The sequence below is a fragment of the Phasianus colchicus genome, chromosome 37 (genome assembly GCF_987193195.1).
Source record: "Phasianus colchicus chromosome 37, bPhaCol1.hap1.1, whole genome shotgun sequence".
In the NCBI taxonomy this organism is placed as follows: Eukaryota; Metazoa; Chordata; class Aves; order Galliformes; family Phasianidae; genus Phasianus; species Phasianus colchicus.
The window spans coordinates 2,218,867-2,241,511 of NC_143472.1; the positions used below are offsets into that span (position 1 = coordinate 2,218,867).

The 22,645-nt window shown below is 63.3% G+C and overlaps 1 protein-coding gene across 1 annotated transcript in view; it reads right to left on the bottom strand.

Annotated features, from left to right (window-relative positions):
* The window catches only part of LOC116240883 (neurexin-2-like), a 126,975-nt gene that overhangs the window by 68,285 nt on the left and 36,045 nt on the right, over positions 1-22,645 (bottom strand). The window contains exons 7-12 of the mRNA XM_090129697.1: positions 20,645-20,806; positions 14,754-15,009; positions 14,522-14,713; positions 9,753-10,130; positions 4,866-5,066; positions 1,427-1,453 (exon numbers count right to left, since the gene is read on the bottom strand). Of these exons, the coding sequence (XP_089985823.1) occupies positions 1,427-1,453; positions 4,866-5,066; positions 9,753-10,130; positions 14,522-14,713; positions 14,754-15,009; positions 20,645-20,806 (1,216 nt within the window). The remainder of the gene's footprint in view (positions 1-1,426; positions 1,454-4,865; positions 5,067-9,752; positions 10,131-14,521; positions 14,714-14,753; positions 15,010-20,644; positions 20,807-22,645) is intronic.

A 22,645-nucleotide genomic window follows, 5' to 3' on the forward strand; every position in this document is an offset into this window, starting at 1 on the left:
ATGCGTGTGCGTGTGCCACACGCGTGTGCCCCCACCCCGGGAATGTGCAGCGCTGGGGCCGGGGGGCGCCTGGGGCTGGGAGGTGGGGGGGGGGGTTGGAGGTGGGGTCACCTTGGAGATATCCTTGTGCACTCACCTGTGTCCTCCGGTGCACACGCGTGTGACTTCCCCTGCCCCGCTCCCCCTCACACAAGCTTGCGTGCCATCAGTGCATCCCATATTTGCACACTTGCGTGCATTTACATGCCAGTCCTTACACACACACCTGCACCTCAGTCCTCTCGCACCCCTGTGCGTGCACAATCAGTCCTTGCACACAAGTGTACACCACCCCCAGTCCTTTTTCACCCCAGCCCTTGCACACGTGTGCATTCCCCCCCCGCAGTCCTTGCGCGCACTTGTACATTTCCGCCCCGCTGTTGCACATCCACGTGTGCGTGCCCTCAGCCCTTGCACAATTGGTGCAGTTCAGTCCTTGCACACACGTGTGCATTTCTGTGCCCCCTGTTTTTGCACACCTAGGCGCACCTGCACCCCTGGTCCTTGCGCACTCGTGCTCACCTCACTCCTTGCACACCCGTGCATGTGCACACCCACTCCTTGCACACGCGTGTGCCCCGCACCACCGCCCCTTACCTGCACACACAGCATCTGCACGGTAAAGTGTGCCCCCACGCGCGTGTGTCACATTGGGGGGGGGTGTGTGACAATGAGGGGACCCCACGTGACCCCATGTGACAATGAAGGCAGTCAGGTGACCCCCAGGTGACCCCACATGACCCCTGATGACCCATGGTGACAATGAAGGCACTCAGGTGACCCTCAGTGACCCCCAGGTGACCCCCAGGTGAAAACGAGGGGACCCCAGGTGACCTCAGATGACCCCAGGTGACCCCCAATGACCCCAAGTGACACCAATGACCCCAGGTGACAATGAGGGAATGCCAGCTGACCTCAGATGACCCCAGGTGACCCCCAATGACCCCAAGTGACACCAATGACCCCAGGTGACAATGAGGGAATGCCAGCTGACCTCAGATGACCCCAGGTGACCCCCAATGACCCCAAGTGACTCCAGGTAATCCTCAATGACCCCAGGTGACCCCAATGACCCCAGGTGACAACGAAGGGACCCCAGGTGACAGCAGGTGATCCCAAGTCACCCCAGGTGACCCCAGGTGACCCCCAATGACCCCAGGTGACCTCAGGTGAATCCAGGTGATCCCCAAGAACCCCAGGTGACCTCAGGTGACCCCAATGACCCCAGGTGACAATGAAGGGACCCCAGGTGACAGCAGGTGATCCCAAGCCACCCCAGGTGACCCCAGGTGACCCCCAATGACCCCAGGTGACCCCAGGTGACCCCTGGTGACCCCAGGTGACCCCAAGGAGGGGCTCAGGCGACCCCCGGCACGGCGGCACTTACTGGGGTGGCAGCCCACGCGAACGCAGTCTGCGGAGAGAGAGCGGTGTCAGCGCCAAGGGGGGGGGAAGGGGGGGGGAAACGGGGGGGGGAAAGGGGTGAGGGGGGGGGTTCCACCCCAGGGATGGGGGGGAGGGGGTGGGGGAGGAGGCGAGGTGCGGCCAGATGGGGGGGACAGAGGGATGGGGGGGATATGGGGGGGAATGGGGGGGGTGGGGGGTATAGAGAGATGGGGGGGACGGAGGGTGGGGGGCGATGGGGGGGGATGGGGGTTAGAGAGATTTGGGGAGATGGGGGGGGGGACAGAGGGATGGGGGGGCAGGAAGATTGGGGGGCGGGGGGTGGGAGATGGGGGGTACAGAGGGATGGGGGTGGGGGGGTCAGGGGATGGGGGGGTGGGGGGGATGGGGGGGCAGGAAGATTGGGGGGTACAGAGGGGTGGGGGTTGGGGGGGTCAGGGGATGGGTGGAAAGGGGATGAGGGGGGTGGGGGTGGGGAAAAGGGGGGGGACAGAGGGATGGGGGGCAGGAAGATTGGGGGGTGGGGGGGTCAGGGGATGGGTGGGAAGGGGAAGGGGGGGGTGGGGCGTGGGGAAATGGGGGGTACAGAGGGATGGGGGGTGGGGGCGTCAGGGGATGGGTATAAAGGGGGTGGGGGGGTGGGGAGATGGGGGGGACAGAGGGATGGGGGGGCAGGAAGATTGGGGGGTGGGGGTTACAGAGGGGTGGGGGGGTTGGGGGGGTCAGGGGATGGGGGGGGATGGGGGGGCAGGAAGATTGGGGGGTGGGAGATGGGGGGTACAGAGGGGTGGGGGGGTTGGGGGGGGTCAGGGGATGGGGGGCAGGAAGATTGGGGGGTGGGAGATGGGGGGTACAGAGGGATGGGGGGGTGGGGGGGTCAGGGGATGGGTATAAAGGGGGTGGGGGGGTGGGGAAATGGGGGGGACAGATGGATGGGGGGGCAGGAAGATTGGGGGATGGGGGGTGGGAGATGGGGGGGTACAGAGGGATTTGGGGTGGGGGGGTCGGGGGATGGGTATAAAGGGGGTGGGGGTGGGGAAATGGGGGGGAACAGGGGGATGGGGGGTGGGAGATGGGGGGGTACAGAGGGATGGGGGATGGGGGGGTCAGGGGATGGGGGGGAAGGGGGGGACAGGGGGATGGGGGGGTGGGGGGGTCAGGGGATGGGTATAAAGGGGATGGGGGGGGTGGGGAAATGGGGGGGACAGAGGGATGGGGGGGCAGGAAGATTGGGGGGTGGGGGGGCCCCTGAACCCACACATTCTCCCCCCCCCCGACTCCATAGAGAGGGAGGGGGGGGGGTCTCATTGCAATGGGGCTCAGGGGGGGACCCCAACTCCTTGGGGGGGGGGTCCCGGCCCTTTTTTGGGGTCCCGGTGTGTGGGGGGGGTGGGGGGGGCACAAAGGCTTCAAACACAAAATGGGGGGGGGGGGGGGACGACACACGAGAGGGGATGATGGGGGGGGGGGGGAGGGGGGGTGTGAAGGGGGGGGGCTTCGTTTTGGGGACAGTTTGGGGAGTTTTAAGCACATTTTGGGGCATGAACCCCATTTTGAGGGGGGGGTCTCAGCTTCTAGGGACCCCCACCCTGACTCAAGCACCACTCGGGTTCCCCCCCCCCCCCATTACTGTTTCCCCCCCCCCATTATTGTTCCCCCCCCCCATTATTTTTTCCCCTCTCCCCATTTTTTATTCCCCCCCCCCCCAACTTCGCATTCTCTCTCCCCATTCTCCCATTTCAGGGCTTGGGGACCCCTCCCCAATTTCAAACCCCCCCCCCCCGCACCCCCCCATTCCCAGCCCCCCCCCCCCCCATTTCACCCAGCCTGATGGTCAGATTCCTACCTAAAATCCCCCTCCCTATTCTGGGGGTCCCCCTCCCCATTTTCAATTCCCATTTCCTACCCCTCCCCCCCCCCCATTTCCAGGCCTCAGGGACCCCTCCCCTTTTTTCAGACCCCCCCCATTTCTACCCCCCCTCACTCCTATTTGCCCCCCCCCACTCTGTGCTCCACTCCAACACCATTTTCCACCCCCCCTCCCCATTTTCTACCCCCATTTCCCCCCCCTCCCCTTTCTAGACCTCAGGGACCCCCCCTTTTCCCAGACCCCCCCATTTCTACCCCCCCTCATTCCTATTTGCCCCCCCCCCACTCTGTGCTCCACTCCAACACCATTTTCCACCCCCCCTCCCCATTTCCTACCCCCATTTCCCCCCCCCCCCCTTCCTAGACCTCAGGGACCCCCCCTTTTCCCAGACCCCCCCATTTCTACCCCCCCTCATTCCTATTTGCCCCCCCCCCACTCTGTGCTCCACTCCAACACCATTTTCCACCCCCCCTCCCCATTTCCTACCCCCATTTCCCCCCCCCCCCCTTCCTAGACCTCAGGGACCCCCCCCTTTCTCAGAACCCCCCATTTCTCCCCCCCCCCATTCCTACGTCCCTCAGGGACCCCCCCGTTTTTCCAGACCCCCCCATTTCTACCCCCTACCCCCATTCCTGTGCCCCCCCCACACTCTGTGCTCCACTCCAACACCATTTTCCACCCCCCCTCCCCATTTCCTCCCCCCCCTCCCCTTTCTATACCTCAAGGACCCCCCCCCTTTTCCCAGACCCCCCATTTCCCCCCCATTCCTACGTCCCTCAGGGACCCCTCCCTTTTTTTCAGACCCCCCCATTTCTACCCCCCCCTCATTCCTATTTGCCCCCCCCCCACTCTGTGCTCCACTCCAACACCATTTTCTGTGCCCCCTCCCCATTTTCTACCCCCCTTTCCCCCCCCCTCCCCTTTCTCGACCTCAGGGACCCCCCCCCTTTTTTCAGACCCCCCCATTTCTACCCCCTACCCCCATTCCTGTGCCCCCCCCCCACTCTGTGCTCCACTCCAACACCATTTTCCACCCCCCCTCCCCATTTCCTCCCCCCCCCTCCCCTTTCTATACCTCAGGGACCCCCCCCCCTTTCTCAGAACCCCCCATTTCTCCCCCCCCCCATTCCTACGTCCCTCAGGGACCCCTCCCTTTTTTTCAGACCCCCCCATTTCTACCCCCCCCTCATTCCTATTTGCCCCCCCCCCACTTTGTGCTCCACTCCAACACCATTTTCCACCCCCGCTCCCCATTTTCTACCCCCAATTCCTCCCCCCTCCCCTTTCCAGACCTCAGGGACCCCCCCCTTTTTCCAGACCCCCCCATTTCTACCCCCCCTCACTCCTATTTGCCCCCCCCCACTCTGTGCTCCACTCCAACACCATTTTCCACCCCCCCTCCCCATTTCCTCCCCCCCCCCTCCCCTTTCTATACCTCAAGGACCCCCCCCCATTTCCCAGACCCCCCCATCCCCCCCCCCATTCCCTCCCCTCTTCCCCCTTCCCCCTCCCCCCCACCCCATTTCCCCCCCCCCCCCCCACCCTCCCTCACCCAAATTGACGGTGAGTTTCAGGCGACCCCCGTCGAGCTCGAGACGCATCGTATCGGCCGAATGTCGCGACGTGGTGGCCAGGAGGAGCCCGAAAGCACGGGGGGACATAAAACGTAAGGAAACGTCCTCGGCTTCCGTGTGCCCCCCCCCCACCGCCACCTTCAGGTACATGCTGCCATCGTAGCTCAGCACCGCCGCCTCTACGGGGGGGGGGGGGGGGGGGCACGGGGGGGGGGCAAAAAAAAAAAAATACGGGGGGGGGTTTGGAAGGGGGGGAGACATCGTGGATGCTTGGATTCGTGCGGCTACAAAAAGCCCCAAATGCCCCCCGTCCCCGATTATCGCCCCCCCCCCCCCTCCAAAATTATGCCCCCCCCCCTCCACAATTATGACCCCCCCCCCGTGCCCAATTATGCCCCCCCCTCCACAATTAAGCCCCCCCCTCTACAATTAAGCCCGCCCCCGTGACCAATTATGCCCCCCCCTCCACAATTATGCCCCCCGTCCCCAATTATGGCCCCCCTCTACAATTATGCCCCCCCCGTGCCCAATTACGCCCCCCCCACAATTATGCCCCCACCCGTGCCCAATTATGCCCCCCCCATGCCCAGTTATGCCCCCCCTCCCCAATTATCGCCCCCCCCTCCACAATTATGGCCCCCCTCCCCAATTATGCCCCCCCGTACCCGATTATCGTCCCCTCCCTCCAAAATTATGCCCCCCCCTCCCCAATTATCGCCCCCGCCCCAATTATCACCCTGTCCCCAATTACCCCCCCCCCGGTCCCCAATTCTCCCCCCCCTCCCCAATTCTCCCCCACCCCCAATTATGCCCCCCCCCGTTCCCAATTATCCCCCCCCATCCCCAATTATCCCCCCCCCAATGGCTCCCACATGCCCCCCCGCTCCCCCCATTCCCCCCCCCGCCCACCCCCCCTCGACCCCCCCGCTTTCTCAGCCACTCACCTCCATCCCCCCCCTTCCCCCCCTCCCCCTGCGACCCCCCCAAACCCCCCCCTGCTCCTCGCCCCCCCCCTCCGCCATTCACCCCCATATCCCTCCCCTTTCCCCCCCCCCAGCCATTCACCCCCATCCCCCCCGCACCCCCCTCCCCCTACGACCCCCCCCCAACCCCCCCGCCCCTCGCCCCCCCCCCACCGCTCTCTCACCCATTCACCCCCATACACCCCCTATCCCCCCCCCCTCAGCCATTCACCCCCATCCCCCCCCGCCCCCCTTTCCCCTGCGACCCCCCCAACCCCCCCGCCCCCCCAACACCCCCCATCCCCCTCGCCCCCCCCCCACCGCTCTCGCAGCCACTCACCCCCATACCCCCCCTTCCCCCCCTTCCCCCTACGACCCCCCACCCCCCCCCATCCCCTCGCCCCCCCCCTCCCACCGCTCTCTCAGCCACTCATCCCCATACACCCCCTTTCCCCCCCCCCCAGCCATTCACCCCCATCCCCCCCCTTCCCCCCCTCCCCATGCGACCCCCCCCACCCCCCCCATCCCCTCGCCCCCCCCCCCCACCGCTCTCTCACCCATTCACCCCCATATACCCCCTATCCCCCCCCCCCCCAGCCATTCACCCCCATCCCCCCCCTTACCCCCCTTCCCCCTACGACCCCCCCCCCCCATCCCCTCGCCCCCCCCCTCACCGCTCTCGCAGCCACTCACCCCCATATCCCTCCCCTTTCCCCCCCCCAGCCATTCACCCCCATCCCCCCCGCCCCCCCTTCCCCCTACGACCCCCCCCCCATCCCCTCGCCCCCCCCCTCACTGCTCTCTCACCCATTCACCCCCATATCCCTCCCCTTCCCCCCCCCCAGCCATTCACCCCCATCCCCCCCCCACCCCCCCTCCCCCTGCGACCCCCCCCCACCCCCCCCATCCCCTCGCCCCCCCCCCACCACCCTCGCAGCCACTCACCCCCATATACCCCCTATCCCCCCCCCAGCCATTCACCCCCATACCCCCCCTTCCCCCCCTCTCCCTGCGACCCCCCATCCCCCCCGCCCCCCAATCCCCCCCACCCCTCGCCCCCCCCCCACTCTCTCACCCATTCACCCCCATATACCCCCTATCCCCCCCCGCAGCCATTCACCTCCATCCCCCCCCTTCCCTCCCTCCCCCTGCGACCCCCCCAACCCCCCCGCCCCCCCCCCTCCCCTCGCCCCCCCCCCCACCGCTCTCTCACCCATTCACCCCCATATACCCCGTATCCCCCCCCTCAGCCACTCACCCCCATATCCCTCCCCTTTCCCCCCCCCCAGCCATTCACCTCCATACCCCCCCTTCCCCCCCTTCCCCCTACGACCCCCCCCCCCATCCCCTCGCCCCCCCCCTCACCGCTTTCTCAGCCACTCACCCCCATACACCCCCTATCCCCCCCCCTCAGCCACTCACCCCCATATCCCTCCCCTTTCCCCCCCCCAGCCATTCACCCCCATCCCCCCCCTTCCCCCCCTTCCCCCTGCGACCCCCCCCCCCATCCCCTCGCCCCCCCCCCTCACCGCTCTCTCACCCATTCACCCCCATATACCCCCTATCCCCCCCCCCAGCCACTCACCCCCATATCCCTCCCCTTCCCCCCCCCCAGCCATTCACCCCCATCCCCCCCCACCCCCCCTCCCCCTGCGACCCCCCCCACCCCCCCCATCCCCTCGCCCCCCCTCCCACCGCTCTCTCAGCCACTCATCCCCATACACCCCCTATCCCCCCCCCAGCCACTCACCCCCATCCCCCCCCTTCCCCCCCTTCCCCCTACGACCCCCCCCACCCCCCCCCATCCCCTCGCCCCCCCCCCCCACCGCTCTCTCAGCCACTCATCCCCATATACCCCCTATCCCCCCCCCCAGCCATTCACCCCCATACACCCCCTATCCCCCCCCCAGCCACTCACCCCCATCCCCCACCTTCCCCCCTTCCCCCTGCGACCCCCCCAACCCCCCCGCCCCCCCATTCCCCCCCCCGCTCCTTGCCCCCCCCTCAGCCATTCACCCCCATCCCCCCCCGCCCCCCTTTCCCCTGCGACCCCCCCAACCCCCCCCATCCCCTCGCCCCCCCCCCACCGCTCTCGCACCCATTCACCCCCATATACCCCCTATCCCCCCCCAGCCACTCACCCCCATACCTCCGCCCCCCCCCTGCGACCCCCCGAACCCATCCGCCCCCCCCCCCATCCCCTCGCCCCCCCCCTCACCGCTCTCTCACCCATTCACCCCCATATACCCCCTATCCCCCCCCCAGCCACTCACCCCCAACCCCCCCTCCCATCCTCCCCCTGCGACCCCCCATTCCCCCCCCGGCTCCTCGCCCCCCCCCCCGCCCCCCCCCCCACCGCTCTCTCACCCATTCACCCCCATATACCCCATATCCCCCCCCAGCCACTCACCCCCATACCTCCGCCCCCCCCCTGCGACCCCCCGAACCCATCCGCCCCCCCCCCCATCCCCTCGCCCCCCCCCTCACCGCTCTCTCACCCATTCACCCCCATATACCCCCTATCCCCCCCCCCAGCCATTCACCCCCATCCCCCCCTTCCCCCCCTTCCCCCTACGACCCCCCCAACCCCCCCCATCCCCTCGCCCCCCCCCCACCGCTCTCTCACCCATTCACCCGCATATACCCCCTATCCCCCCCCCTCAGCCACTCACCCCCATATCCCTCCCCTTTCCCCCCCCCAGCCATTCACCCCCATCCCCCCCCTTCCCCCCCTCCCCATGCGACCCCCCCCACCCCCCCCATCCCCTCGCCCCCCCCCCCCACCGCCCTCGCAGCCACTCACCCCCATACACCCCCTATCCCCCCCCCTCAGCCATTCACCCCCATCCCCCTCCTTCCCCCCCTTCCCCCTACGACCCCCCCCCCCATCCCCTCGCCCCCCCCCTCACCGCTTTCTCAGCCACTCACCCCCATACACCCCCTATCCCCCCCCCCCAGCCACTCACCCCCATATCCCTCCCCTTTCCCCCCCCCTCAGCCACTCACCCCCATCCCCCCCCTTCCCCCCCTTCCCCCTACGACCCCCCCCCCCCCCCATCCCCTCGCCCCCCCCCTCACCGCTCTCGCAGCCACTCATCCCCATATACCCTCTATCCCCCCCCCCCAGCCACACACCCCCATATCCCTCCCCTTTCCCCCCCCCCCAGCCATTCACCCCCATCCCCCCCCTTCCCCCCCTCCCCATGCGACCCCCCCCACCCCCCCCATCCCCTCGCCCCCGCCCCCCACCGCCCTCGCAGCCACTCACCCCCATACACCCCCTATCCCCCCCCCTCAGCCACTCACCCCCATCCCCCCCCGCATCCCCTTCCCCCTGCGACCCCCCCCCATCCCCTCGACCCCCCCCACCGCTCTCTCACCCATTCACCCCCATATACCCCCTATCCCCCCCCCCCTCAGCCATTCACCCCCATCCCCCCCCGCCCCCCTTTCCCCTGCGACCCCCCCAACCCCCCCGCCCCTCCACCCCCCCCCCATCCCCTCGCCCCCCCCCCACCGCTCTCGCAGCCATTCACCCCCATCCCCCCCCTTACCCCCCTTCCCCCTATGACCCCCCCCCCCCATCCCCTCGCCCCCCCCCTCACCGCCCTCGCAGCCACTCATCCCCATACACCCCCTGTCCCCCCCCCCCAGCCATTCACCCCCATCCCCCCCCTTCCCCCCCTTCCCCCTGCGACCCCCCCCCCCATCCCCTCGCCCCCCCCCCTCACCGCTCTCTCACCCATTCACCCCCATATACCCCCTATCCCCCCCCCCCAGCCACTCACCCCCATATCCCTCCCCTTTCCCCCCCCCTCAGCCACTCACCCCCATCCCCCACCTTCCCCCCCTCCCCCTACGACCCCCCCCCACCCCCCCCCATCCCCTCGCCCCCCCCCTCACCGCTCTCGCAGCGCTCCCCCAGGTATCCGGTACCGATGCAATCGCAGACGAAACGATTCCATCCCTCCCTGCAGCCCCCCCCGTGCAAACAGGGGGAAGAAGCGCAATGCCGGGGGGGGTCCCTCCCGCAAAGGGGGGTCACCCCCCCCCCGATTCCTTGCAAAGCAGCCAAACGCCCAACGTCGCGACTGCGGCCGTCTACGAACAGATCCCGTAGGCAGCCGACGAAGCCGTAACGGAGGAAGGCGCTCCAAACTTCGGGGGGGGGCGGCAGACCCTCGGGGAGCCCCCCCAGGTAAAGGTCGGCTGCCAGGTCCAGGACTTCGCTGTCACCGCTGGCCACGAACGGGGTGCTGCGGCTGTTCACGGATACGGAGCCTGCGGGGGGGGGGGGGCACATGGGGGGGGGGGGGCACATGGGGGGCGTTACAATTTGGGGGGGGTTACAATTGGGGGGGGGCATGGGGGGGGGTTACAATTGGGGGGGTGGACGTGGGGGGGGGTTACAACTGGGGGGGATACAATTGGGGGGGGGCATGGGGGGGGTTACAACTGGGGGGGTTACGATTTGGGGGGGGGTCAAAAGAGTGGGGGGGTCACAAGAGTGGGGGGGGCACATGCGGGGGTTACAATTGGGGGGGGTTACAATTGGGGGGGGGGCACATGGGGGGCGTTACAATTTGGGGGGGGTTACAATTGGGGGGGGCATGGGGGGGGGTTACAATTTGGGGGGGTTACAATTGGGGGGGGGCATGGGGGGGGGTTACAATTGGGGGGTGGACGTGGGGGGGGGTTACAACTGGGGGGGGATACAATTGGGGGGGGGCATGGGGGGGGTTACAATTGGGGGGTGGACGTGGGGGGGGGGTTACAATTGGGGGGGGGTCAAAAGAGTGGGGGGGGCACATGGGGGGGTTGCGATTGGGGGGGGTTACAATTGGGGGGTGGACGTGGGGGGGGCTTACAACTGGGGGGGTTACAATTGGGGGGGGTCAAAAGAGTGGGGGATCACAAGAGTGGGGGGGGCACATGGGGGGGCACATGGGGGGCGTTACAATTTGGGGGGGTTACAATTGGGGGGTGGACGTGGGGGGGGGTTACAATTGGGGGGGGGTCACAAGAGTGGGGGCGCACATGGGGGGGTTACAATTGGGGGGGGTTACCATCGGGGGGGGGCATGGGGGGGGTCACAAGAGTGGGGGGGGCACATGGGGGGGTTACAATTTGGGGGGGGTTACAATTGGGGGGGGGCATGGGGGGGGGTTACAACTGGGGGGGTTACAATTGGGGGGTGTTACAATTGGGGGGTGGACGTGGGGGGGGGTTACAATTGGGGGGGGTCAAAAGAGTGGGGGGGGCACATGGGGGGGTTACAATTGGGGGGGTCACAAGAGTGGGGGGGACAGATGGGGGGGTTACAACTGGGGGGGTTACAATTGGGGGGGTGGACGTGGGGGGGGGTTACAACTGGGGGGGTTACAATTGGGGGGTGGACGTGGGGGGGGGTTACAATTGGGGGGGGTCAAAAGAGTGGGGGGGGCACATGGGGGGGTTGCGATTGGGGGGGGTTACAATTGGGGGGTGGACGTGGGGGGGGGTTACAACTGGGGGGGTTACAACTGGGGGGGGGGTTTACAACTGGGGAGGGGCACAAGAGTGGGGGGGGCACATGGGGGGGTTACAATTGGGGGGGGTCACAAGAGACGGGGGGTCACAAGAGCGGGGGGAGCGCATGGGGGCTTCACAAGAGTGGGGGGTCACAAGAGTGGGGGGGGGCACATGGGGGGGTTACAGTTGGGGGGGGTTACAATTGGGGGGGGGCATGGGGGGGGCAAAAGAGTGTGTGTGGGGGGGGGTGGGGGGTTACAATTGGGGGGGGTTACAACTGGGGGGGTTACCATTGGGGGGTGGACGTGGGGGGGGTTACAATTGGGGTTGGACGTGGGGGGGGTTACAACTGGGGGGGATACAATTGGGGGGGTGGACGTGGGGGGGGTCAAAAGAGTGGGGGGGGCACATGGGGTGGTTGCGATTGGGGGGGGTTACAATTGGGGGGTGGACGTGGGGGGGCGTTACAATTTGGGGGGGGGTACAATTGGGGGGGTTACAATTGGGGGGGGCATGGGGGGGGCGGAAGAGTGTGTGTGGGGGGGTCACAAGAGTGGGGGGGTCACAAGAGTGGGGGGGGTCCAAGAGGGGGGGTCACAAGAGTGGGGGGGGTTACAACTGGGGGGGTCACAAGAGTGGGGGGGTCGCAAGAGGGGGGGTCACAAGAGTGGGGGGGGTTACAACTGGGGGGGTCACAAGAGTGGGGGGGGCACATGGGGGGGTTACAATTGGGGGGGTTACAAGAGTGGGGGGGGTTACAACTGGGGGGGGTCACAAGAGTGGGGGGGTCACAAGAGTGGGGGGGGTTACAACTGGGGGGGGTTACAATTGGGGGGGGCTACAACTGGGGGGTGGCGTGTCACACGGGGGTGTAACACACACCGTGTGACACGAGAGCACGCCTTGCACGTGGATGTGATGCACGAGGGGCTGTGTGTCACACGGGGGACGTGATGCACGGGGTGCGATGTACGGGGGTGGTGTGTCACACGGGGGTGTAACACACAAGAGCACGCCTTGCACGTGGGTTTGATGCACAGGTGTGTGATGCACAGGGTATGATGCACAAGGGTGGTGTGTCACACGGGGGTGTAACATGTCATGTGACGCAAGAGCACGCCTTGCACGTGGGCATGATGCACGATGGCCTGTGTGTCACACGGGGGACGTGAGGCACAGGATATGATGTACAGGGTTGGTGTGTCACACGGGGGTGTAACACACATCGTGTGACACAACAGCATGCCTTGCACGTAGGTCTGACACAAGAGCACGCCTTTCACATGCATGTGACACACGAGGGGCTGTGTGTCACACGGGGGACGTGATGCACAGGATATGATGTACGGGGGCGGCGTGTCACACGGGGGTGTAACACGTGGGTGTGACACACAAGAGCATGCCTTGCACGTGGGCCTGACACAAGAGCATGCCTTGCACGTGGCCGTGACACACGAGGGGCTGTGTGTCACACGGGGGACGTGATGCACAGGCTATGATGCACAAGGGTGGCGTGTCACACGGGGGTGTAACACACAAGAGCATGCCTTGTACGTAGATCTGAAACAAGAGCAAGCCTTTCACGTGAGTGTGACACACGAGGGGCTGGCGTGTCACACGGGGGACGTGATGCACAGGCTATGAAGTATGGGGACGGCGCGTCACACGGGGCTGTGACACAAGAACACACCTTGCACGTGCGCGTGACCCACGAGGGGCTGTGTCACGTGGGGGATGTGATGCACAGGATATGACGTATGAGGGTGGCATGTCACACAGGCGTGTAACACAAGAACACGCCTTTCACGTGTGCATGATGCACGAGGGGCTGGCGTGTCACACGGTGGATGTGATGCACAGGATATGACGTATGAGGGTGGCGTGTCACACGGGGGTGTAACATGCCATGTGACACAAGAGCACGCCTTGCACGTGGCCGTGACACACGAGGGGCTGTGTGTCACACGGGGGATGTGATGCACAGGGTATGATGCACAAGGGTGGCATGTCACACAGGGGTGTCACACATGGGTGTGACACACAAGAGCATGCCTTGCACGTGGGCCTGACACAAGAGCATGCCTTGCACGTGGCCGTGACACACGAGGGGCTGTGTGTCACGTGGGGGATGTGATGCACAGGATATGACGTATGAGGGTGGCGTGTCACACAGGCGTGTAACACAAGAACACGCCTTTCACATGCATGTGACACACGAGGGGCTGTGTGTCACACGGGGGACGTGATGCACAGGATATGACGTATGAGGGTGGCGTGTCACACGGGGGTGCAACACACAAGAGCATGCCTTGTACGTAGGTCTGACACAAGAGCACGCCTTGCACGTGGCCGTGACACACGAGGGGCTGTGTGTCGCACGGGGGACATGATGCACAGGGTATGATGTACAGGGGTGGCGTGTCACATGGGGGTGTAACACACATCGTGTGACACAAGAACACGCCTGGCACGTGGGCATGATGCACAATGGCCTGTGTGTCAAACGGGGGATGTGATGCACAGGATATGATGTACAGGGATGTTGTGTCACACGGGGCTGTAACACACATTGTGTGACACAAGAGCACGCCTTGCACGTGGATGTGACGCATGAGGGGCTGTGTGTCACACGGGGGACGTGATGCACAGGATATGATGTATGAGGGTGGCATGTCACACAGGCGTGTAACACAAGAACACGCCTTTCACGTGTGCATGATGCACGAGGGGCTGGCGTGTCACACGGTGGATGTGATGCACAGGATATGACGTATGAGGGTGGCGTGTCACACGGGGGTGTAACACACATCGTGTGACACAAGAGCACGCCTTTCACATGCGTGTGACACACGAGGGGCTGTGTGTCACACGGGGGACGTGATGCACAAGGTATGATGTACAAGGGTGGCATGTCACACAGGGGTGTCACACGTGGGTGTGACACACAAGAGCATGCCTTGCACGTGGCCGTGATACACGAGGGGCTGTGTGTCACACGGGGGACGTGATGCACAGGCTATGAAGTATGGGGACGGCGCGTCACACGGGGCTGTGACACAACAACACGCCTTGCACGTGCGCGTGACCCACGAAGCAGCCCATCAACCCCCCCCAACCCCCCAAAGCCCCCCTTTCCTCCCCCCCCCGTGCCTCACACGCACCCCTCCTCCCGTCTCTTTGCACGTCCACGTGGCACCACTCGCCGTCGGTGACCTTCCTGCCGCTGGCTCGCACTTTGATGCCCCCGGAGCCCATGTCCAGCAGGAGGTACAGATGTCCGTCCAGCAGCTCCAAAGCCAAATAATCGGCACGGGGTCGGGGGGCGACGGCGGCTGAGGCGGCGGCGGGGGGGGGGGGGGATAGAAAACGACCCATCCTGAAGCTTCAGAAATGAGTTGGGGGGACCCTGAGCGAACAGCAGCAAACCGTTGGGTTCGGTGGTGCGGAAATCGAAGGAGACGGAACCGGAACGAGCCGCACGACCACCGGGGAGGGTGAGAAAAGAGGAGGGGGTCCCGAAAGTAACGGGATCCGGAGCGGCCACGGCTTCGCATCGGAAAATCAGAGCACCGTGCAGCGTCACACGAGCGTCCCCTTCCTGCGCCAGGCGGGACAATTCCAGCTTGAAGTCGTTGTTCTTGTACACCACCTGGAGGGGGCGGGGGGGTGAGCACACGCGCGTGTGTCCGTTGACACGCGTGGGTGTCGCCTGACGCGTGTGTGTTGCCGCGCGCGAATTGCTCGGACTGTAATATCCGCCTCACACGCGTGTGTCCACGTGTGTGAATTCCTCTACCTATAATAGGCCCCACACGCGCGTGTGTCCATTTGCACGCGCGTGTCACCTCACACGCATGTGTTCCGTCACACACGTGTCCCCACGTCCCCATTCCTCAATCTGTAATATCCCCCACACGCTCGTGTGTCCATTTACACGCGTGTCCCCTCACACGCGTCTCCACATCCCCATTCCTCAACCTATAACATCCCCCACACACGCGTGTGTCCGTTGACACGCGTGGGTGTCGCCTGACGCGCGTGTGTTGCCGCGCCCGAATTGCTCGGACTGTAATATCCGCCTCACACGCGTGTGTCCCAGTGTCTGAATTCCTCTACCTATAATAGGCCCCACACGCGTGTGTGTCCATTTGCACGCGCGTGTCACCTCACACGCGTGTGTACCCTTACATGAGTGTGTCCCCTTACACGGGTGTGTCCCCTCACACGCGTGTCCCCACGTCCCCATTCCTCTACCTATAATATCCCCCACATGCGTGTGTCCCCTCACACGCATGAGTCCCCTTACACGTGTGTGTTCCCTCACACGAGTGCCCCGCGTCCCCATTCCTCAACCTATAACATCCCCCACACGCGCGTGTGTCCGTTGACACGTATGGGTGTCACCTGACGCGCGTGTGTTGCCGCGCCCGAATTGCCCGGACTGTAATATCCGCCTCACACGCGTGTGTCCACGTGTGTGAATTCCTCTACCTATAATAGGCCCCACACGCGCGTGTGTCCCCTTACACGCGTGTGAGGTGACACGCGTGTGTACCCTTACATGAGTGTGTCCCCTTACACGGGTGTGTCCCCTCACATGCGTGTCCCCACGTCCTCATTCCGCTACCTATAATATGCCCCACACGTGCGTGTGTCCATTTACACACGTGTGTCCCCTCACACGCGTGTGTTCCCTCACACGAGTGCCCCGCGTCCCCATTCCTCAACCTATAACATCCCCCACACGCGCGTGTGTCCGTTGACACGTATGGGTGTCGCCTGACGCGCGTGTGTTGCCGCGCCCGAATTGCTCGGACTGTAATATCCGCCTCACACGCGTGTGTCCACGTGTGTGAATTCCTCTACCTATAATAGGCCCCACACGCGTGTGTGTCCCCTTACACGCGTGTGAGGTGACACGCATGTGTACCCTTACATGAGTGTGTCCCCTTACACGCGTGTGTCCCCTCACATGCGTGTCCCCGAGTCCACTTAACATCCCCCACAAATGCGTGTGTCCATTTACACGCGTGTGCCCTTACATGCGTGTGTCCCCTCACATGCGTGTCCCCACGTCCCCATTCCTCTATCTATAACATGCCCCACATACACGTGTGTCCATTTACACACGTGTGTCCCCTCACACGCGTGTGTTCCCTCACACGAGTGCCCCGCGTCCCCATTCCTCAACCTATAACATCCCCCACACACGCGTGTGTCCGTTGACACGCGTGGGTGTCGCCTGACGCGCGTGTGTTGCCGCGCCCGAATTGCTCGGACTGTAATATCCGCCTCACACGCGTGTGTCCACGTGTGTGAATTCCTCTACCTATAATAGGCCCCACATGCGCGTGTGTCCATTTGCATGCGCGTCACCTCACACGCGTGTGTACCCTTACATGAGTGTGTCCCCTTACACGTGTGTGTCCCCTCACACGCGTGTCCCCACGTCCCCATTCCTCTACCTATAACATGCCCCACACACACGTGTGTCCCCTCACACGAGTGTGTCCCCTCGTCCCCATTCCTCAACCTATAACATCCACTTACACGCGTGTGTCCCCTTACACACCTGTGTCCCCTCACAAGTGTGTCCCCTCGTCCCCATTCTCAGCCTATAATATCCGCCTCACACGCGTGTGTCCCCGCGTCTGAATTCCTCTACCTATAACAGCCCCCACACGCGTGTGTGTCCATTTACACACGTGTGCACACTTACATGTGTGTGTCCCCTTACACGGGTGTGTCCCCTCACACACGTGTCCCCGCGTCCCCATTCCTCAACCTATAACATCCCCCACACACGTGTGTGTCCATTGACACGCGTGGGTGTCGCCTGACGCGCGTGTGTTGCCGGGCCCGAATTGCTCGGACTGTAATATCCGCCTCACACGCGTGTGTCCACGTGTCTGAATTCCTCTACCTATAATAGGCCCCACACGCGCGTGTGTCCATTTGCACGCGTGTGAGGTGACACGCGTGTGTACCCTTACATGAGTGTGTCCCCTTACACGGGTGTGTCCCCTCACATGCGTGTCCCCACGTCCTCATTCCGCTACCTATAATATGCCCCACACGCGCGTGTGACCATTTACACACGTGTGTCCCCTCACACGCATGAGGCCCCTTACACGTGTGTCCCCTCACATGCGTGTCCCCGAGTCCACTTAACATCCCCCACAAATGCGTGTGTCCATTTACACGCGTGTGTCCTTACACGCGTGTGTCCCCTCACACGAGTGCCCCGCGTCCCCATTTCTCTACCTATAATATCCCCCACACGCTCGTGTGTCCATTTACACGCGTGTCCCCTCACACGCGTCTCCACATCCCCATTCCTCAACCTATAATATCCCCCACATGCGTGTGTCCCCTCACACGCATGTGTCCCCTTACACATGTGTGTCCCCTCACACACGTGTCCCCACATCCCCATTCCTCAACCTATAACATCCCCCACACACGCGTGTGTCCGTTCACACGTGTGGGTGTCGCCTGACGCGCGTGTGTTGCCGCGCCCGAATTGCTCGGACTGTAATATCCGCCTCACACGCGTGTGTCCACGTGTCTGAATTCCTCGACCTATAATAGCCCCCACACGCGCGTGTGTCCATTTGCACGCGCGTGTCACCTCACACGCGTGTGTACCCTTACACGAGTGTGTCCCCTTACACGGGTGTGTCCCCTCACATGCATGTCCTCACGTCCTCATTCCGCTACCTATAATATGCCCCACACGCGCGTGTGACCATTTACACACGTGTGTCCCCTCACACACGTGTGTCCCCTCACACGAGTGCCCCGCGTCCCCATTCCTCAACCTATAACATCCCCCACACGCACGTGTGTCCATTCAAACGCGTGGGTGTCGCCTCACACGCGTGTGTTGCCGCGCCCGAATTGCTCGGACTGTAATATCCGCCTCACACGCGTGTGTCCCCTCACATGCGTGTCCCCGACTCCACTTAACATCCCCCACATGCGCATGTGTCCATTTACACACGTGTGCCCTTACACACCTGTGTCCCCTCACACGCGTGTCCCCATGTTCCCATTCCTCTACCTCTAATATGCCCCACACGCGCGTGTCTCCATTTACACGTGTGTGCCCTTACACGTGTGTCCCCTCACATGCGTGTCCCCGAGTCCACTTAACATCCCCCACAAATGCGTGTGTCCATTTACATGCATGTGTCCTTACACGCGTGTGTCCCCTCACACGAGTGCCCCGCGTCCCCATTCCTCTACCTATAATATCCCCCACACGCTCGTGTGTCCATTTACACGCGTGTCCCCTCACACGCGTCTCCACATCCCCATTCCTCAACCTATAATATCCCCCACACGTGTGTGTCCCCTCACACGCGTGTCCCCACGTCCCCATTCCTCAACCTCTAATATCCCTCACACACGCGTGTCCCCTTTCACACGTGTCCCCTCACACGCGTGTGTCCCCACGTCCCCACTCCTCAAAGTGTAAACCCCCCGCCACCCCACAAGCCCCAACCTCCCGCCCCATAATCCCCCATAACCCCATAACCCCCCACCCAACACAAAACCCCACAGACCCCTACCCCATAACCCCATAGCCCCCCATAACCCCATAACCTGATAACCCCATAACCCCCCACCCCATAACCCCATAACCCCCCATAACCCCATAACCTGATAACCCCATAACCCCCCACCCCAGAGCCCCATAACCTCTCGCCCACCCCTTAACCCCAAAGCCCCCCACCCCATAACCCCATAACCCCATAACCCCATAAAACTCACGTCCTTGAGGCAGCCCATGAAGTTGTTGCTGACGGGGGAGCCGGGCAGAGCAGCCCCCACCCCATAACCCCATAACCCCATAACCCCCCACCCACCCCATAACACCATAACCCCATAGCCCCCCCATAACCCTATTGCCCTCCATAACCCCATAGCCCCCATAACCCCATAAGCCCCCCCATAACCCTATTGCCCTCCATAACCCCATAGCCCCCCATAACCCCATAACCCTCCATAACCCCATAACCCCATAACCCCATAACTCCCCATAACCCCATAACCCCATTACCCCATAACCCCATAACTCACGTCCTTGAGGCATCCCATGAAGTTGTTGCTGACGGGGGAGCCGGGCAGAGCAGCCCCCACCCCATAACCCCATAACCCCCCACCCACCCCATAACCCCCCATAGCCCCCATAACCCCATAACTCCATAACCCCATAACCCCATAACCCCATAACCCCATAACCCCATAACCCCATAACCCCATAAAACTCACGTCCTTGAGGCATCCCATGAAGTTGTTGCTGACGGGGGAGCCGGGCAGAGCAGCCCCCACCCCATAACCCCATAACCCCCCATAACCCCCCGCCCCATAACCCCATAGCCCCCCATAACCCTATAACCCCCCCCCCCAGACTCACGTCCTTGAGACAGCTGACGGGAGCTGGGCAGAGCAGCCCCCCACCCCATAACCCCATAACCCCATAACCCTCCATAACCCCATAACCCCCCATAACCCCATAACCCCATAACCCCTCCTAAAACCCCATAAGGCCCCCCATAACCCCATATCCTCCCACCCCATAACCCCATAGCCCCCCATAACCCCCCCCCAGACTCACATCCTTGAGACAGCTGACAGGGGAGCTGGGCAGAGCAGCCCCCACCCCATAACCCCATAACCCCCCATAACCCCATAACCCCATAGCCCCCCCATAACCCTATTGCCCTCTATAACCCCATAAGCCCCCCCATAACCCCATAGCCCCCCCATAACCCCATAACCCCCCCCCCCAGACTCACGTCCTTGAGACAGCTGACAGGGGAGCTGGGCAGAGCAGCCCCCACCCCATAACGCCATAACCCCCCCATAACCCCATAACCCCCCATAATCCCATAGCCCCCCATAGCCCTGAATAACCCCATAACCCCATAACTCCCCATAACCCCATAACCCCATAGCCCCTCCTAAAGCCCCATAAGCCCCCCCATAACCCTCTTGCCCTCCATAACCCCATAGCCCCCCATAACCCCATAACCCTCCATAACCCCATAACCCCATAACCCCCCATAACCCCATATCCCCATAACCCCATAACCCCATAACCCCATAACTCACGTCCTTGAGGCATCCCATGAAGTTGTTGCTGACGGGGGAGCCGGGCAGAGCAGCCCCCACCCCATAACCCCATAACCCCATAACCCCCCCATAACCCCATATCCCCCCACCCCATAACCCCATAACCCCATAACCCCAAAACCCCATAACCCCATAAAACTCACGTCCTTGAGGCATCCCATGAAGTTGTTGCTGACGGGGGAGCCGGGCAGATCGGCGGTGTTTGGGGACCCCCCCACGTAAAAGAAATCGTCGGAGCCCAGCATGGTGTAATCCTCCTGCGTGTAGCCCGTGGTCGTCAGGATCCCGTCCACAGAAATCGTCACCTGCGGCACCGGAGGAACTCAGCACCACGGCGGGGGGGAGGGGAGGGGGTGGGGGGAGGGGGGGGGGGAATGGGGGAGGGGTCGAATGGGGGGAATGGGGGAAAGAATGGGGGGAATGGGGTGGATGGGGGGAATGGGGGTGAATGGGGGAATAATGGGTGTGAATGGGGGTGAATGGGGGTGAATGGAACTGAATGGGAGTGATGGGAAATAATGGGGTGAATGAGGGGGAATGGGGGTGAATGGGGGTGGATGGGGGTGGATGGGGGTGAATGGGGAAATAATGGGGTGAATGGGGGTGAATGGGGGTGGATGGGGGTGGATGGGGGTGAATGGGGGGGAATGGGGTGAATGGGGGTGGATGGGGGTGAATGGGGGGCAATGGGGATGGATGGGAGTGAATGGGAAATAATTGGGTGAATGGGGGTGAATGGAGGTGAATGGGGGTGGATGGGGGTGGATGGGGGTGAATGGGGTGAATGGGGGTGGATGGGGGTGAATGGGGGTGGATGGGGGTGGATGGGGGGGATTGGGGGTGAATGGGGTGAATGGGGGTGGATGGGGGTGGATGGGGGTGAATGGGGGGGAATGGGGTGAATGGGGTGAATGAGGGGGAATGGGGGGGAATGGGGGTGGATGGGGGTGGATGAGGTGAATGGGGAAATAATGGGGTGAATGGGGGTGGATGGGGGTGGACGGGGAAATAATGGGGTGAATGGGGGTGAATGGGGGTGAATGGGGGTGGATGGGGGTGGACGGGGGGTGGATGGGGTGAATGGGGTGAATGGGGTGAATGAGGGGGAATGGGGGGGAATGGGGGGGAATGGGGGTGGATGGGGGTGGATGGGGGGGAATGGGGTGAATGGGGAAATAATGGGGTGAATGGGGGGGAATGGGGGTGGATGGGGGTGAATGGGGGTGGATGGGGGTGGATGGGGGTGAATGGGGGGAATGGGGGGAATGGGGGGGAATGGGGGTGAATGGGGGCGAATGGGGGTGAATGGAACTGAATGGGAGTGATGGGAAATAATGGGGTGAATGGGGATGATGTGAGTGAATGGGGGTGGATGGGGAAATAATGGGGTGAATGGGGGTGGAGGGGGGCGAATGGGGAAATAATGGGGTGAATGGGGGTGGATGGGGGGAATGGGGGTGAATGGGGAAATAATGGGGTGAATGGGGGTGAATGGGGGCGAATGGGGAAATAATGGGGTGAATGGGGGTGAATGGGGGTGAAAGGGGTTGAATGGAGGTGAATGGGGAACTGAGTGAATGAATGGGGAAACTGGGGGTGAATGAATGGGGGTGATGGGAAATAATGGGGAAATGGGAGGGAATGGGGGTGATGGGGAACGGGGTGAATGGGGTTGACTGGGGAATGGAGTGAATGAGTGGGGAATGGGGGTGAATGAATGGGGGTGAATGGGGGTGTGAATGAATGGGGTGAATGGGGAAAGGGGGGTGAATGAAGGGAGAATGGAGTGAATGGGGAACGGATTGAATGAATGGGGAAATGGGGGTGAATGAACGGGGGTGAATGAATGGGGTGAATGGGGTTGAATGGGGAATGGAGGGAATGAATGGGGAAATTGGGGGTGAATGAGTGGGGGTGAAAGGGAGTGTGAATGGGGGTGAATGAAGGGGGAAATGGGAGTGAATGGGGGTGAATGGAGAATGGGGTGAATGGGGTTGAATAGGGAATGGAGTGAAGGAATGGGGAAATGGGGGTGAATGAGTGGGGTGAACGGAGAATGGGGTGAATGAATGGGGTGAATGAATGGGGAAATGGGGGTGAATGAGTGGGGGTGAATGAATGGGGAAATGGAAGTGAATGGGAGT